The sequence below is a fragment of the Leucoraja erinacea genome, chromosome 37, assembly GCF_028641065.1.
Source record: "Leucoraja erinacea ecotype New England chromosome 37, Leri_hhj_1, whole genome shotgun sequence".
NCBI lineage: Eukaryota > Metazoa > Chordata > Chondrichthyes > Rajiformes > Rajidae > Leucoraja > Leucoraja erinaceus.
The window spans coordinates 1,614,684-1,631,876 of record NC_073413.1 but is presented as its reverse complement, the minus strand read 5'-3'; the positions used below and the strand labels follow the sequence as shown (position 1 = coordinate 1,631,876).

At 48.4% G+C, this 17,193-nt stretch overlaps 1 protein-coding gene across 4 annotated transcripts in view; it reads right to left on the bottom strand.

The window, feature by feature from the left end:
- Positions 1 to 833: 833 nt before the first annotated feature.
- mgat3b (beta-1,4-mannosyl-glycoprotein 4-beta-N-acetylglucosaminyltransferase b) overlaps positions 834 to 17,193 on the bottom strand; it is a 79,018-nt gene continuing 62,658 nt past the window's right edge. For all 4 annotated transcript variants that reach the window (XM_055663008.1, XM_055663009.1, XM_055663007.1 and 1 more), the window contains one exon: positions 834 to 2,901. In XM_055663008.1, coding sequence (XP_055518983.1) covers positions 1,362 to 2,900 — 1,539 coding nt within the window. In that variant the 5' untranslated portion in view covers position 2,901 and the 3' untranslated portion in view covers positions 834 to 1,361. The remainder of the gene's footprint in view (positions 2,902 to 17,193) is intronic.

Sequence of the window (17,193 nt, the reverse complement as noted above, 5' to 3'; positions counted from 1 at the left end):
TGTTCCTGCTGCCTGACCACAGTCCACCCCTCTCCCTGAATGCAAACCCCTCCTCTCCCCACACGCAACTCCTCACCTCTCCTCTCCTCTCCTCATACATCGCCACCTCTCCTCTCCTCTCCTCTCCCCATACATCACCACCTCTCCTCTCCTCTCCCAAACATCTCCCCATCTCTCCTTCTCCCCACTCCCCGTGGATCTCCCCATGTCTCCTCTTCCCCACACGCAACTCCCACCTCTCTCCCCTGCACATAGCTCCCACCTCTCCTCTCAGTACACTCCTCCTCCCCTCTCCCCACATATAACCCCCTCTCCTCTCACTCCACCACACCTCCCCTCTCCCCTCAGGCTCCTCTTCCCCACACGCAACTCCCACCTCTCTCCCCTGCACACGCGGCTTGGACCGTTGAACGGCTTGGACTGCCCCACGTCCAGTTGGAGTGAGCGACCCGAGGCAAGTTCTTCGATTGATGCCAAGTTGCTCCAGGTCTGTCCCAGGGTTAGTGCACTGGGCCTTTTACACCCCTGCTGCCACATGCAGCACCCTGCACGGACAAGCTTGCTTAACAGCACGCACCCACTCACTGTGCCTGCCCTCCACCCTCTTATTGTGCTCAATCACCCATCCCCCCTCCCCCCAAATTCCCATCTCCTTCCATGCACTCCTGGTCTCACCAGACCCGTAACGCCTGCCTCTGCTTGCCCTCTGACTACTCGGTAGCTCAGCGGGAAGGAGCAGCCCCGCGGGAAGTTCATCGGTCATCGTACCTGTCCCTGAGTTACTGACTCAAATCCATTCCCCTGCCCTTGCTCCTTCCCCCCCCCCCCCCCCCCCCCCCCCCGGCCCAATCCTCTGCTATCATCACCGCCCACTGGCCTGAGGACGAGTTTGGCCGAGTCACATTTTTGTACAGAAAGTGCTTGAACCGAAGAAATGCTACATCCAGACTGGGTCAGAGCTCCGTACACCTTCCCCACTCTCCCTCAGCACAGCACCTCGCCACCACTGCAGACTCTGCCGGTGCTCTGCAGCAGAGAGAGAGACTCCCTCGCTGGCAATGTGGCTGGCGCACCGCACCTCAGTCACAGAACCATTGTGGACAAAGAATGAACTTGGAACGTGGAAGTAAACCTGAAGCAGAACTGAGGGAGGAGAAACAAAAACAGAAAGCAGCTTGGCCCAGGCAGACGGACATGGCTGGCAACGTCAAGGTTGGTGAGAAAGTGCGGGTGCAGTGTGGCCTCGATGGGAGCAGTTCGGAGAGGCTTCCAGAATCCACAGGTAGTGGCAAGATGCCAGACAGTAGATGATGCACAGTGACCTGACCCTCCAGTGTTGCACTTGCTGCTTGCTGGTGGCACTATGTGATCCCCCCGGTCTGATTGTACGTGTCCACAGCTCTCCTCCGCCCCTGGCCCCAGCTCTCCTTCAAGTAAGGGTTCTCCAGCAAGTACTTGTACCTGCCGTAGTTTTTCAGCAGGTACTTGGGGGCGTACATGTGTTCCTTCGGGTCAGCGGGGGGGTACTCCTGCTCAGTGCCATCGAACCAGCCCCCCGTCTGGATCAACTCCCGGATGTAGCTCAGATCCCTTTTCTCCTGGTAGTTGCCCCAGCGGGGGAAGTCTCCGTTCTGGGCGGACAGCAGCTTGAAGCGGATGCCCTCGGGCCGAAAGCACCAGGAGCAGTGCCAACCGGCAAAGTGAAGCGGGCTGCCCACTGACCAGGGCACCAGGATGTGCCCGGTGCTGTTCTCGTACTTGCGGAAGTTTGGCATCAGGTAGTACTCCCTGCGCCTCAGCTTGATGCCGTCGCCGTTGTACACCATGAAGAGCATGGCCACGGTGCAGCCCGACACCACCTCCAGGCTGCCCGGCTGCTTCCAGAAAAAGCCGTAGAGGGACTTGCGGAGGTGGAAGGCGAGCGGCTCGGTCCAGCCGTCGAAGAGCTTGAGGAAGAGCACGCCGTCGCGGGCGGGGATCTCGTCGGCGTCGTCGATGAGGAAGATGTCGTCGTCGCGGAGGTTGGCGATGCGGCTCATCCCGTTCTGGGTGAGGAAGGTGCGCAGGTAGTCATCGGCGATCCAGCCGTCCTGCCTGCCGCCGCTGGGGAAGTGGTCCAGGAAGACGTACAGCACCTTGGAGGCCACGTAGCCGTACGTCCCGTTCAGGAGCATCTCGGCGAACCGCAGCGGTTTGGGGTCGCCGAAGGCGGTGAAGTTGGACTCGCAGATGATGAAGACGTCGACCACGCTGCCCAGCTCGTGGAACCGAACGTCCAGCAGGTCGAACTCGTGGTTGACGTTGATGGCGTTGATGACCCGGCGCGGCACCGCCCGGGGAGTCAGGCGCTCCTTGGTCGGCAGGTTGGAGTGCTGGACCATGGTGGGAACTCCGCAGTAGGGACCGTGCCAGCCCGGCAGGCAAGGGCACCCCACCCACCGACGTCTCGGTCTCCCACCCACCCCCAAACCCACCGCCTTGTGCGTCAGTGGCTTGTCCAGAGAACCGCGGGCCCAGGCCACCCCTCCCTCCATGGACCCCGCCATCCTGTTCTCCGTTTTGGTCCCCTGTTTAAAGCAAATGGCTCCCGCCTTGGTCCGTATGAAGTACTCGGTTTCATCGTCTTTCAGCTGGAACTGGGCCCGGTGCAAGTACGGCCAGCCTCCCTGGTGGCCGCCCAGCGATGCCTGCAGCGCCAGGCCCGAGCTGGCATCCTCACCCTCGTTTGGCTTCCAGAAGAGGTGCGAGTCGACGAAGATGGACCTGAGGGAGGGGCTGAAGGCGGACAGCTCGCGGGAGAAGGTGATGTACGACAGGGCCTTGAGGAAGTGCAGGAAGGAGATGAGGCAGAGTCCCGCCATACACAACATCAGAACTACACGGTGTCGCCGCATCTTCATCCTGCAGGCAGGGAGACAAGCAGAAAATAACAATTAAATATAGGCCTCAAGAGGCTGCGTCTATCTACGCTGCGTACTTCAGATGGACGAGGAAGGCCGTGTGCGATCTACGTAAATATCACTAGTTACCAACAGTGGGAGAGTCTAGGATTAGAGGTCACAGCCTCAGAATTAGAGGACGTTCTTTTAGGAAGGAGACGAGGTGACATTTCTTTACTCAGATGGTGGTGAATCTGTGGAATTCTTTGCCACAGAAGGCTGTGGAGGCCACGTTAGTGGATACATTTTAGGCAGAGATAGATATATTCTTGACTAGTACAGGTGTCAGAGGTTATGGGAGAAGGCAGGAGAATGGGGGTTAGGAGGGACAGATAGATCAGCCATGATTGAATTGCGGGATAGACTTGAGGGGCCGAATGGCCTAATTCTACTCCTATCACATGACCTTATGACAGATCAGCCAGGATTGAATGGCGGAGTAGACTTCATGGGCTGAATGGCCTAATTCTACGATCACATGACCTTATGATAGATCAGCCAGGATTGAATGGCGTAGTAGACTTCATGGGCCGAATGGCCTAATTCTGCTCCTATCACTTATGATCTTATGATAGCAGCAAGAATCAGGCCGATTACAAACAAAAATTCAAATGAGATAAAAATGAATACAAGAGGAAGAGAATGTATGAGGGAAAAAAATTGTGGGCAACATAACCAGGAATATAGAAATTCTCAAAGGCATAAATAGAATTGTAAAGCATGGAGAGGTGGGGCCCACTTGGGCTATACAAACTTTTAAAACATGACAGGTTAAGAAAAACACAGTGCTGGAGGAACAGAAAATGGGATCAGGCAGCATCTCTGGAAGACACGGGTCGGTCACGTTTTGGGTCGGGACACTTTAGAAATCAAACCATTCTGAAGATGGGTCCTGACCCGAAATGTCATCCGTCACTCCTTCACTAGGGGTCACTCCTCATGGGTAGTGACTGGCCCGTCGCTAAACTGAACCTGTAACGGAACTGAACAGAACTGAACCTTCCACAGATGCTGCCTGATCCGCTGGGTTCCTCCAACACTGTGATTTTACTCAAGATTTGCACTTCCTTGTTCCTCCAGAGCATTGAAGAAAGTGGTTGGGATTGCTGGCATTATTCTAAACTTTATCAATAGAGGATTAGAAAGTAGGGAAGTCATTCTGAACGCACTGGTCTGACCTCAACAGTAGTATTTTGCTTCATTTAGATCACCACATTACGGGCAAAATGTGCAGGAAGGAACTGCAGATGCCGGTTTATACCAAAGATAGACACAAAATGCTGGAGTAACTCAGCGGGTCTGGCAGCATCTCTGGAGAGAAGGAATGGGTGACGTTTCAGGTCAAGATTCCCCTCTGACGAAGGGTCTTGGCCTGAAACATCACCCATTCCTTCTCTCCAGAAATGCTGCCTGTCCCGCTGAGTTGCGCCAGCATTTTGTGTCTAACTTCAGGCATAGGTGGTGGTTGTTGAAGAAGTACAACTAATAAAGGAGGAGATCAGTGCAATGATGAGGAACAAGCTTCGCGTTGAAATCTAAGCAACAATGTGAATCACGGGTTGAGTTTACTGCAGTTCCATTCCTACACAATTACCCTGCAAACCTGTACGCCTTTGGGGTACAGGAGGAAACCGGAGCTCCTGGAGGCAACCCACACAGGGTCATGGGGAGAACGTGTAACCTCCATACAGACAAGCACCCACCGAACCCAGGTCTCTTGAGCTGTGGCGCAGCAACTCTACCGATGTGCCACCAATTTCTTACCATCGAATATAAAAGTAAGGAGGTTACTTAAATACTCCAACCAAACATTTCATGATAATCAACATATTTTGTGTGACTTTCTCTTGTACTTTCCTATTTCAAGAAGAACAATCCCAGTTTATCTGTTGAAACGTTTTGCAGAATTCTATTCTGTAACCTCTCTAAAGGGAAGTTCAGTTTACTCTGAATTTGCTGAAATCTACCTGGAGCTGAGCTTCTTTTTTATAAACCACAAAGGAAGTGCTGGAGAATAACCCATTGAAAGTAAACTTGCGGACTTCCGGTGACGAGGGGAGCAGATGGCTGCTTAATCTCGAGCTCCCGATAGCAAGTTTAAAACTAGCCTCCCTTATGCCCTGTCCCACGGTACGAGTTCATTCCAAGAGTTCTTCCGAGTTTACCCTGATTCGAACTCGGAGATTTACGGTAATGGCCACTCGTCGGTACTCGGGGCTCTCGTGGGCATTTTTCAACATGTTGAAAAATCTTCACGAGTCTTCCCGTGCTTACCTGCCGTTAGCGAGTCTTCCCGAGTACCTGCCGTCAGTGTTTCGAGCCGCTGAGAGACGTCCCCGAGCTCTGACGTACCCGCTATGTTCATTCTCCGTGCTTACCATGAGTTTGACTTTTTTTTAAACTCGGGAGAGCTCTTGGAATGGACTCGCACCGTGGGACAGGGCCATTAATTCACTAATTGCCACATAATTCACAGTTTTCTGTATTGGAATGAGTGGGGGAGCGACAACTAGAAGCCAAAAGGAACGTGACGGACGAGAAAGAAAGAATTCACCGGAGAGGGACACAACTCAAAGCTCAAACGATGACTCGGCAGAAACCGTGCGCTCAATGCTCCACAATATCAGTGAGGAAATACGTGACTTCAGGGCTGAATATAAAGTGGACTTACGTAAACTTAAAGAAGGACTCAAAGAAGACATGAAAGCCGAACTCAAAGATCTGAAGCAAGAAATTCACCATAAACTTTCTGCTAACTTCAAACAAATCCACACCAACTAAACTAGACTAAACAAAGCAGAGGCTCGAATCGAAGAGGCGGAGACAATTAGCCTGGCTATGAAAAATGTGCTGATTAAATTAATGAAAACCACAGAGTCATGCAAGAAAAACGGACTGATTTGGAAGGACGGTCTAGACGAAATAACATTCGCATCTGCGGCATACCCGAAGAGAAAGAAGGCAAATCCATGTCTGAATTTGTGGAGCAACTTTTGAAAACTGAACTTGTAATAACAACGGACACCAACGTACGGATCCACAGAGCTTTGGCTCGCAAACCGGAACGTAACGCACCACCCAGATCCATAGTGGTAAATTTCCTGGAGTTTAATACCAAAGAAATGGTATTGGAAAAGGCCTGGGGGAAGAAGATAATGATTGACGGGCGACGTCTATCATTTGACCACAACTATGCAACGGAGGTTGTCCAGAAGCGCAGGGCATGTAAGGGAACAAAGAGGGCCCTGAAGGAGAGAGGCGTCTGCTTCCAGACCCCGCTGGACAAGATGCGCATTCACTGGGACTCAGGAACATGCACATATCGTAGTGCACAAGACGCAGCGCAGGAGCTGAGGAGGAGAGGCTACTCCGTGGAGACACCAGATTACAGGAGCTGAGGAGCCGGCGGACCCGGAGATGGAACGTCTTCTCCAGGCTATGACATGGCAGAGAGTTGGATAGAGGAGCGAAGATGAGAGTGAGACAGCAAGAGAGTGACTACAGGAGCCTGAGCAGACCCCATCCAACTAGCTTTTATTGTGTCATCACTTCTTTTGGACTAGAAAATAAGTGCTCTCAGTTGACGTTGGACGATACTAGGATGCATGAAATGGAGTGTTTCACCTCTAGTGAGGGGCCCTCTGGGAGGAGGCTTTCCCCTATACCTGCCAACGGGGACTCAGGGTGGCAAGGAATCACCCTTGCTTGGAAGTCAACTGTTTTCCCTTTTTTTTTTTAATTTTCTTTATTCGGCACAAGTTGTCCAGATGTTCAGACCTGCACAGTTTCAAGTTATCTGGAGATTTATGAATGCAAGACAGGATTAGGTGAATTAAATGTCACGTAATACTATTAAATTGGTGTCACTCAATGTAAATTGAATGAATAATCCAGTTAAAAGGAGCAAGGTCCTGGCTAAACTGAAAAAAGAAAAGGCTCAGGTACTATTTTTTACAAGAAACCCACCTGCCTCAACAAGACCATGAGAAACTAAAACGCTTTGGCTTTAGAAATGCATTTTATAGTTCTTACAAAACTAGCCAAAAGAGGGGAGTGGCTATCCTTATCACAAATGCAGTCCAGTTTGAATGCCATAAAGAAGTCAGGGACAAAGAGGGAAGGCATGTATTAATTAAAGGAAAGCTGGAAAACAAAGTTGTGACACTGATCAATGTATATGAGTACCAAATGTTTTTTCAAAACTCTGTTTGATATTATTGCTTTAGAGACTGAAGGTATTTTGATATGTGGAGGGGACTTCAATGTGGTTATGAATCATAATTTGGATACAACAAGCCTAAACAAAACCAAGATGCATCTGACCAAGTTTATTTACACATCAGTGCAGGAAATGGGCCTAATTGATGTTTGGAGAGAACCACCCTTTAGAAAGAGACTACACACACTATTCAGTACCTCACTCAGTCTACTCCAGGATTGACTACTTTTTAACGAATACGGGTGAAAGACACAGGATCACAGAGTGTAAAATCGGGGTGGCAGATGTATCTGATCACAGTGCGATCAGCTTAACAGTACACCTGAATAGTAGAAAAATAAATACTGTTTGGAGGCTCAATGTGGGTATTTTGAATAATAAGGCAAATGTGGAACAAATAAGGGAAGAGATAAAAAGGTACATAGAAGTGAATGATAACGGAGATGTGGATCCTGTAATACTGTGGGATGCTATGAAGGCAGTTATACGTGGAAAGCTGATCACCCTGATGTAGATGACATGTGCATGTACCTTTAACATAGTGACCTCACCACTACTAACCACTCCCCATATCACAAGTATAATTACAACCTCCCCACCCACTGATCTCTCTCTAGTTCCCATGACAGACCACGTACAGCTAGTGCAGTAATGTATATACAGTATGAATAAACTGGAGTAAAGCCACACAGTGTAAATTACTCATGTTTACGCCTGACATCATCACAAAAAAAGGCCCGGCTAGCTACGTATGAACATAAAGTAGAAACATTGAAGGAATTGGAGAAAAAACATAAAAACATACAGGATCAGTTGGTACTGAAACAGTTTAAGGAAATAAGGGGGGGAGATAAATGAGATCCTCAGGGGAGATATGGGAAAAAAGGGTCGGGGGGGGGGGGGGGGGTCGAGAACTAAGGGGGACCAGGGGCGGGAACCTAGGGGCCTGGCCCACTTTCACGACCTAATTCACGACCTTTTTTACACGTGGACATTTTTCATTTTTCTCAGAAAAAGAACCCCCCCCCCCCCCCCATATGCCACGAGTACCTACGACTAGCATCACGGCCTGCTACGGCCTACCTACGACCTCGTGACGACCATGCTGCAAGTATGAAACATAGAAACATAGAAATTAGGTGCAGGAGTAGGCCATTCGGCCCTTCGAGCCTGCACCGCCATTCAATATGATCATGGCTGATCATCCAACTCAGTATCCTGTACCTGCCTTCTCTCCATACCCCCTGATCCCCTTAGCCACAAGGGCCACATCTAACTCCCTCTTAAATATAGCCAATGAACTGGCCTCAACTACCCTCTGTGACAGAGAGTTCCAGAGATTCACCACTCTCTGTGTGAAAAAAGTTCTTCTCATCTCGGTTTTAAAGGATTTCCCCCTTATCCTTAAGCTGTGACCCCTTGTCCTGGACTTCCCTAACATCGGGAACAATCTTCCTGCATCTAGCCTGTCCAACCCCTTAAGAATTTTGTAAGTTCTGTAAGTTTTGTAATGAATCAAGGGCAAACTCGGCAGAGGTCGTGAAAGTGGAACAGGCCCTTGGGGTCGGAGAGGGGGGGGATCGAGAATTAAGGGGGACGAGGGGGATAAAGGGATTAAGGGGGAAGAGGGACCATTGGGGATTAAAAAGTTACCTTGTAACTTTGTTGACGCCCTTTACATGGGAGCTCATTGTATGTCTAGGGATGTGACACAAAGCGACTCATTGTTACATGTGACAATAAAAGCCTCTAATTTAATCTAATCTATCTTTGTTCTTTCTTTTTTTTACAGCATTCATTCTTTAACCCTCTTCCGTCAGGAAGAAGATTCAAGAGCTTGAAAGTGCATAACACCAGACTCAGGAACAGCTTATCCCCGCAGTTATCAGTCTCTTGACTGACCTCCCATGCGAGGGATGAATTTCTACTTTAACCTGCATTTTCTCTGCAGCGGCAACACTATATTCTGTGTAGGAAGGAACTGGTTTACACCAAAGCAAAGGATTTTCATAGCAAAAGGATTTGAGTATAGGAGCAGGGAGGTTCTACTGCAGTTGTACAGGGTCTTGGTGAGACCACACCTGGAGTATTGCGTACAGTTTTGGTCTCCAAATCTGAGGAAGGACATTATTGCCATAGAGGGAGTGCAGAGAAAGTTCACCAGACTGATTCCTGGGATGTCAGGACTGTCTTATGAAGAAAGACTGGATAGACTTGGTTTATACTCTCTAGAATTTAGGAGATTGAGAGGGGATCTTATAGAAACTTACAAAATTCTTAAGGGGTTGGACAGGCTAGATGCAGGAAGATTGCTCCCGATGTTGGGGAAGTCCAGGACAAGGGGTCACAGCTTAAGGATAAGGGGGAAATCCTTTAAAACCGAGATGAGAAGAACTTTTTTCACACAGAGAGTGGTGAATCTCTGGAACTCTCTGCCGCAGAGGGTAGTCGAGGCCAGTTCATTGGCTATATTTAAGAGGGAGTTAGATGTGGCCCTTGTGGCTAAGGGGATCAGAGGGTATGGAGAGAAGGCAGGTACGGGATACTGAGTTGGATGATCAGCCATGATCATATTGAATGGCGGTGCAGGCTCGAAGGGCCAAATGGCCTACTCCTGCACCTAATTTCTATGTTTCTATGTTTCTAAAGATAGACACAAAGTGCTGGAATAACTCAGCAGGTCATGCAGCATTTCTAGAGAAAAGGAATAGGTGACGATTCGGGTCGAGAGAACCTTCGTCACACTGAGACCGAGGGGAGAGGAAAATTAGAGGGTTGAAAAAGTACAGATCAAAGAGCCAGCAGCGATGACCATAGGAATAAGATGTGGTCGCAGAGCTGGAGAGCAGGACGAATCACCGAGGGGAAGCAGTGAGAGAGTGTGTTGCAGTACCCCTGTCGGAGAGAGGAGGAGATCTTGGGCGGCACGGTAGAGTTGCTGCCTTACAGCTCCAGAGACCGGGTTCGATCCTGACTATGGGTGCTGTCTACGGAGTTTTTACCCTCTCCCAGTGACCTGCGCGGATTTTCTCTGAGATCTTCGGTTTCCTCCCACAATCTAAAGACGTACAGGTTTGTAGGTTAATTGGCTTGGTGTAAATGTAAATTGTCCCTAGTGTGTGTAGGATAGTGTTAGTGTGCGGGGGTGGCAGGTTGGTGCGGACTCGGTGATCGAAGGGCCTGTTTCCGTGCTGTATCTCGAACCAAAAAACTATTATTATAATACAATTGTAATATCTAAATGGTGTCGAGTTCTGAAAAGAGGAAGTACAACGGGATCTGGGGGTCCTCGTTCATCAGTCACTGAAAGTAAGCATGCAGGTACTGCAGGCAGTGAAGAAAGCTAATGGCATGTTGGCCTTCATAAAAAGAGAAGTTAATAATAATAATAATAATAATTTTATTTATAGAGCACTTTAAAAACAAACATAGCTGCAACAAAGTGCTGTACATCACTAATCATTGACAAAAAAGTTAATACACACCAAAAATAACAATCAAAAGGTTGAGTATAGGAGCAAAGAGGTCCTTCTGCAGTTGTACAGGGCCCTGGTGAGACCACACCTGGAGTATTGTGTGCAGTTTTGGTCTCCAAATTTGAGGAAGGACATTCTTGCTATTGAGGGAGTGCAGCGTAGGTTCACGAGGTTAATTCTCGGGATGGCGGGACTGTCATATGTTGAGAGAATGGAGTGACTGGGCTTGTATACACTGGAATTTAGAAGGATGAGTGGAGATCTGAATGAAACATATAAGATTATTAAGGGATTGGCCCCGCTCGAGGCGGGAAACATGTTCCCGATGTTGGGGGAGTCCAGAACCAGGAGCCACAGTTTAAGAATAAGGGGTAGGCAATTTAGAACGGAGCCGAGAAAAAACATTTTCACCCACAGAGGTGTGAATCTGTGGAATTCTCTGCCTCAGAAAGCAGTGGAGGCCAATTCACTGGATGCTTTCAAGAGAGAGTTAGATAGAACTCTTAAAGATAGCGGAGTCAAGGGATATGGGGAGAAGGCAGGAACGGGGTACTGATTGTGGATGATCAGCCATGATCACAGTGAATGGCAGTGCTGGCTCGAAGGGCTGAATGGCTTATTCCTGCATCTATTGTCTAAAAACTAAACTTCCTCATGCAGGAGGAATCTATACCGCTTATTCAGTATTGTTTATTTTTCTATTTTGCACTACCCCTTGTACTCGTTGATGATACAACTTCCCTGGATTGCGCATAAAATAAAGTATTTTACTGCATCAAGAGTGTTTCATTGTCAACAATGGACACAAAATGCTGGAGAAACTCAGCGGGGCAGGCAGCATCTCTGGAGAGAAGGATTTGTGCATCCAGCATGTGGTGTCTATCTTCGATTGAAGCCAGCATCTGCAGTTCCTTCCTGCACACGTGTTTCATTGTCATATGTACTAACAAGGAAACAATGTGTGGCAGCTTAAAACAGGTCCGCAAACGCAAAACATACTGAGAATATGATAATTAAAACATGACAATAATAAGCCACTACTAATCTTAAACACACTCACAGGATAAGCAATCCAACATCCTCTTCCTGGTCATTATCCCCAACAAATGTTCCGGTTACACTCAGCCCCCAATGGACCAAATGCCGACACCAGATTCACAAAATCAACACACAGGTCTATTTTGAGAATCAGGTTTCTTCCATACAATTTATGTGGCCATCATGCACGCTGAAAGTGTTTTTAAAAGACTCTCTCCCCGACTCCTGGGAGAAAGCGGCATTTAGGATGACTCCCTGCTTTAGAAGCACACACTGTAAACGTTGGGAGCTTGCGTGCGACCCACTCTGTGCACTAGCTGTGGTAGTAAACTGCAGGTCCTACACACAGGCCTGATCAACCAGCTCAGAGGACAGACATAAAATTCTGAGTAACTCAGCGGGACAGGCAGCATCTTTGGAGAGAAGGAATGGGTGACGGTTCGGGTCGAGACCTTTCTTCTCTCTCAACCTGAAACGTCTCACCCATTCCTTCTCTCCAGAGATGCTGGCTGTCCCGCTGAGTTACTCCAGCATTTTGTGTCTATCTTCGGGGTAAACCAGAGTCTGCAGTTCCTTACTACTCAACCACCTTAGAATAGCTCTGTGTTTAGTTTGGTTTAGAGATACAGTGTGGAAACAGGCTCTTCGGCACACCGAGTCCACACCGACCACCGATCTCCGTACATTAATACTACCCTAGGGACACACTAGAGACAATTTCACGTTTATACCAAGCCAATTAACCTACAAGCCTGCACATCTTTGGAGTGTCGGAGGAAACCGAAGATCTCGGGAGAAAATTAATGCCGGTTACGGGGAGAAGGTAGAAACTCTGTACAGACAGCACCCATAGTCAGGATTGGTCGGGTATCTGGCGCTGCAAGGCAGTAGCTCTACCGTGGCACCATCATGCCGCCCAAGTCCTAATGCCTCAATAGTGCAGAGCATTCGAACGAATGGCACAGGAACAGGCCTTCAAGCCACTATGCCTGTGCCAAACATGATGCCAAGCTAAACTAATCTCCTCTACCCGTACAAGATGCATGCCCCTCCGTACCATGCATATCCACATGCCTATCTACACAAGTCTCTGAAACGCCACCACACCTAGCAGCACATTCCAGGCACCCACCACTTTCTGTGTAATCACCTTTCCCCACAAATCTCCTTTAAGCTTTGTCCCTTTCACCTTAAGGCAATGCCCTCTAGACTTTGACATTTCCATCCTGGGAAGGTTCTGACTGTCTACCCTATCGATGCCTCTCATAAGTTTATACACTTCTATCACGTGCCCCGTCAATCTCCAGCATTCCGGTGAAAACATGCCAAGTCTGTCCTGTTCAGTTCAGTTCAGTTTAGTTTATTGTCACGTGTACCGAGGTACAGTGCAAAGCTTTTGTACAGGAAGAAGGGTCTCATAGAAGGCCCATTCCTTCTAACCAGAGATGCCCCACTGAGTTACCCCAGCATTTTGTATCTATCTTCAGTAAAAAAGTTTTTGTTGCGTGCTAACCAGCCGGTGGAAAGGCAATAAATAATTACACTCGAGCCATTTGTTGTGTACAGATACAACAATACAATACAATACAATACCTTTATTTGTCATTTGAACCTCACATGAGGTTCAAACGAAACGTAGTTTCTGCAGCCATACAATAAAAGAACCAAAACACACACCAACACTATTCACATAAACATCCATCACAGTGGCTCTCCTCCTCACTGTGATGGAAGGCAAAGTTCTTGTCTCTCCCCTGCACTCCATTTCCCTCCCGAAGTCGAGGTCAAAGCCCCCGGCGGGCGCTAGTCCGCGGCAAATTAAGGCCGCGCCGGGCGTTGTAGGGCCCCCCTCCAGGTCACTCTCAACCCCGCAATTCGGGCGGGAGAAGTCGCCGCTGCCGGTGCCCCGCAAAGCAGCCTCCCACCGGGGATCCGCGAGCTCCCGGTGTCACCATCCACCGGAGCCGGGCCGCATCAACGCGCCACCGCCGCTCTCCACGCCCCGAAGCCGGCCAGCTCCACGTAGGTAAGTCTGCAGCAGCTCCTCAGCAGCTCCTCAGCAGGCTCCACAGCAGGCTCCACGGCAGGCTCCACAGCAGGCTCCACGGCTCCACAGGCTCCGTGACTTGAGCCTCCAGGTCGTTCCGGTGGAGGCCGCTCCACGGCGCTAGGCCTCAACGGCAACGGAGCTCCGACAGGAAAAAGGTCGGGTCTCCATGCAGGGAAGAGATTAAAAGTTTCCCCCATCCAACCCCCGCACATACACATTAAAAAAAAAAAAACACGATAAACAGCTACAAACTAAACCCTCAACAGGACAAAAAAACAAAAAAACACAGACAGACTGCAGAGGCCGCTGCGACACCGGTCGCGCCGCCCACATGATAAGGGAATAACGTGCAACTGCTCTGCATCATTTCACATTCTTCCTGTAATGTTGCAACCAGAATTGCACACAATATCCCAATTGTGGCCAAACCCAAAGTCCGATAAAGTTGCATCATGATTTCTTTATTCTTATACCGAAGATTCTTTATTCTTATACCGAAAAGGGGAAGTACAACAGGATCTGGGAGTGCATGTTCATCCGTCTATGCAGGTAAGGAACAGCAGGCAGTGAAGAAAGTGAATGGCATGTTGGCCTTTATAACAAGAGGAGTCGAGTATAGGAGCAAAGAGGTCCTTCTGCAGTTGTACAGAGCCCTAGTGAGACCACACCTGGAGTATTGTGTGCAGTTTTGGTCCCCTAATTTGAGGAAGGACATTCTTGCTATTGAGGGAGTGCAGCGTAGGTTTACAAGGTTAATTCCCAGGATGGCGAGACTGTCATATGCTGAGAGAATGGAGCAGCTGGGCTTGTACACTCTGGAGTTTAGAAGGATGAGAGGAGATCTCATTGAAACATATAAGATTGTTAAGGGTTTGGACACGCTAGAGGCAGGAAACATATTCCCGATGTTGGGGGAGTCCAGAACCAGGGGCCACAGTTTAAGAATAAGGGGTAAGCCATTTAGAACGGAGACGAGGAAACACTTTTTCTCACAGAGAGTGGTGAATCTGTGGAATTCTCTGCCTCATTGGGCGGTGGAGGCCGGTTCTCTGGATGCTTTCAAAAGAGAGCTAGATAGGGCTCTAAACGATAGCGGAGTCAGGGGATATGGGAAGAAGGCAGGAACGGGGTACTGATTGGGGATGATCAGTCATGATCACATTGAATGGCGGTGCTGGGTGGAATGGCATACTCCTGCACCTATTGCCTATTGATTCCATCTTCAAGATTATTTATTCATAATCCACCCGGCCTTCTCCCCCTGAACTCTTCTCCCCTCTCGAGTGAATGGACTGCATTAATTTTTTCACTTTCCTCACTTGCCTCAACCTGCACTAAAGAATATATTGACGTTGGTTCTTCATGAGCAGAGGGCTTTATTGGCAGTAAAACATGTTGCCGGGGCAGTGCTGTGTTATTCCTCGAACTGACTTTTACTTCGCAGAGGCCAACCACAAGCTGTCTGCCATTTCCTCATACTCCTTCTATGAAGCATGATCCAAACAATGACTAAAGATAGACACAAAAAGCTGGAGTAACTCAGCAGGACAGGCAGCATCTCTGGAGGGAAGGAATGGGTGACGTTTTAGGTTCGCTGGAGTCTGAAGAAGGGTCGCGACCTGAAACATCACCCATTCCTTCTCTCCAGAGACGCTGCCTGTCCCGCTGAGTTGCTCCAGCTTTTTGTGTCTATCTTCGGTTTAAACCAGCATCTGCAATTCCTTCCTACACACACCAATCTCCACATCATTTCTTCTCTGGAGATCTTTCCATCACAGCCTACATCCACAGCTGTCTTTCTACCCCATGCCAAAGATTCACGAGCTGGGCTTTCCTGGTAGATCCCTTATATCACTTTTACAGAGATTGATTAAATTAATTGAACAGATCAATGCAATAAATCCATACATATCACTTGTTCCTGTTCAAAAGTGTTTGTCTGAGAGACACAAAAAGCTGGAGTAACTCAGCGGGTCAGAAAAATAGGTGATGCTTCGGGTCGAGATCCTTCTTCAGACTAAGTGAGGGGAAAGGGAAACAAGAGATACAGACGGTGATATAGAGAGAGAGAACCTCTATCTCCCATTTCCTCTTCCCCAGACTCCAATACTGAAGAAGGGTCTCCACCTGAAACGTCACCTATTCTTTTTCTCCAGAGATGCTGTCTGACCCGCTGAGCAAACTCCAGCTTTTTGTGTCTATCTTCAGTTTAAACCAGCATCTGTAGTTCCTTCCTACACAGTGTTTATCTGAGTCTATGTACCAACGACGCTGCTGCAAGTAAGATTTTTATTGTACCTCCACCTCACTGCAATCGCGCACATGACAATAAACTCCACTTGACTTTCACTTAAATGTAGAATGCGGTTGGGGAGGGAATTTAGGCCCACAGCAAGGAAGAACGATGGATATTTCCATGAGGAATGTATGTGATTTGGAGAAGAATGCGCAGATAGTGGTGACAGTCCTTAGGATGATCAACTTTCAAGTTACAACCATCTTCTGTGTATGGTAGCAGGAGAGTTGCTGCCTGACAGCGCCAGAGACCCAGGTACGATCCTGACTTATGGGTGCTGTCTGTAGAGAGTTTACACGTTCTCCCTGCGACTGCGAGTGCGTGGGTTTTCTCCGGTTGCTCCGGTTTCCTCCCACACTCCAAATAGGTACAGACTTGTTGGTTAAATGGCTTTGGTAAAATTGTCAATTGTCCCTAGTGTGTAGGATAGTGTTAGTGTTTGGGGTGATCGCTGGTCGGCACGTGACGTGGTGGGCCGAAAGGACTGTTTCCGTGCTGTATCTCTAAAGTTTAAAGCCCACAACATGACTATAGGCATTGGGAAGTTTTCCCTACCCTGCCTGATGACTACTCCATCAAATGCTGCCTTGACATCAAAGGGCAGTCAGAATTGAGGAACTTGGTTTACATGCAGACGACATATAACTCTGTGATGACATTGGAAACTAAACTGTCCTGGCAAAATCTAAACTGAGCAATTAGAATGAGTTTTTGGTAAAGGCACCTTCTTAGCTGAACGGGTGAAACCATCCTTGACTGCTGATGATATAGAATTGTCTGTTGGCAGAATAGGTTGCCCTATTGGATTTTTCATGTCAGCTTGTAGGGATGAGCAATGCAATGACCTGATAGTGATGAATAATCACAGCCTCAGGCGGCCATTGCTACTGGAGTTCCTCAGGTCGGTCTCTTAAGCTCATCTATCTACAGATGATTCCTGCACATTTAATATATTTTACACGTTCCACCCATACTAATCAAATTCCACACAGACAGCACCTCAGGTCAGGAACCAACCTAGATCATTTGCGCTGTGAGGCAACAACTCCACCAGCCAGTGTGCAATAGTGATTCAACAGTTAATGGAACTGACTGGCATATGGGTGATCTACAGAGATCTTTTAATTCTTCCTGATATTATTTGAATCTCCCACTATTAATGTATTTCAGGACAA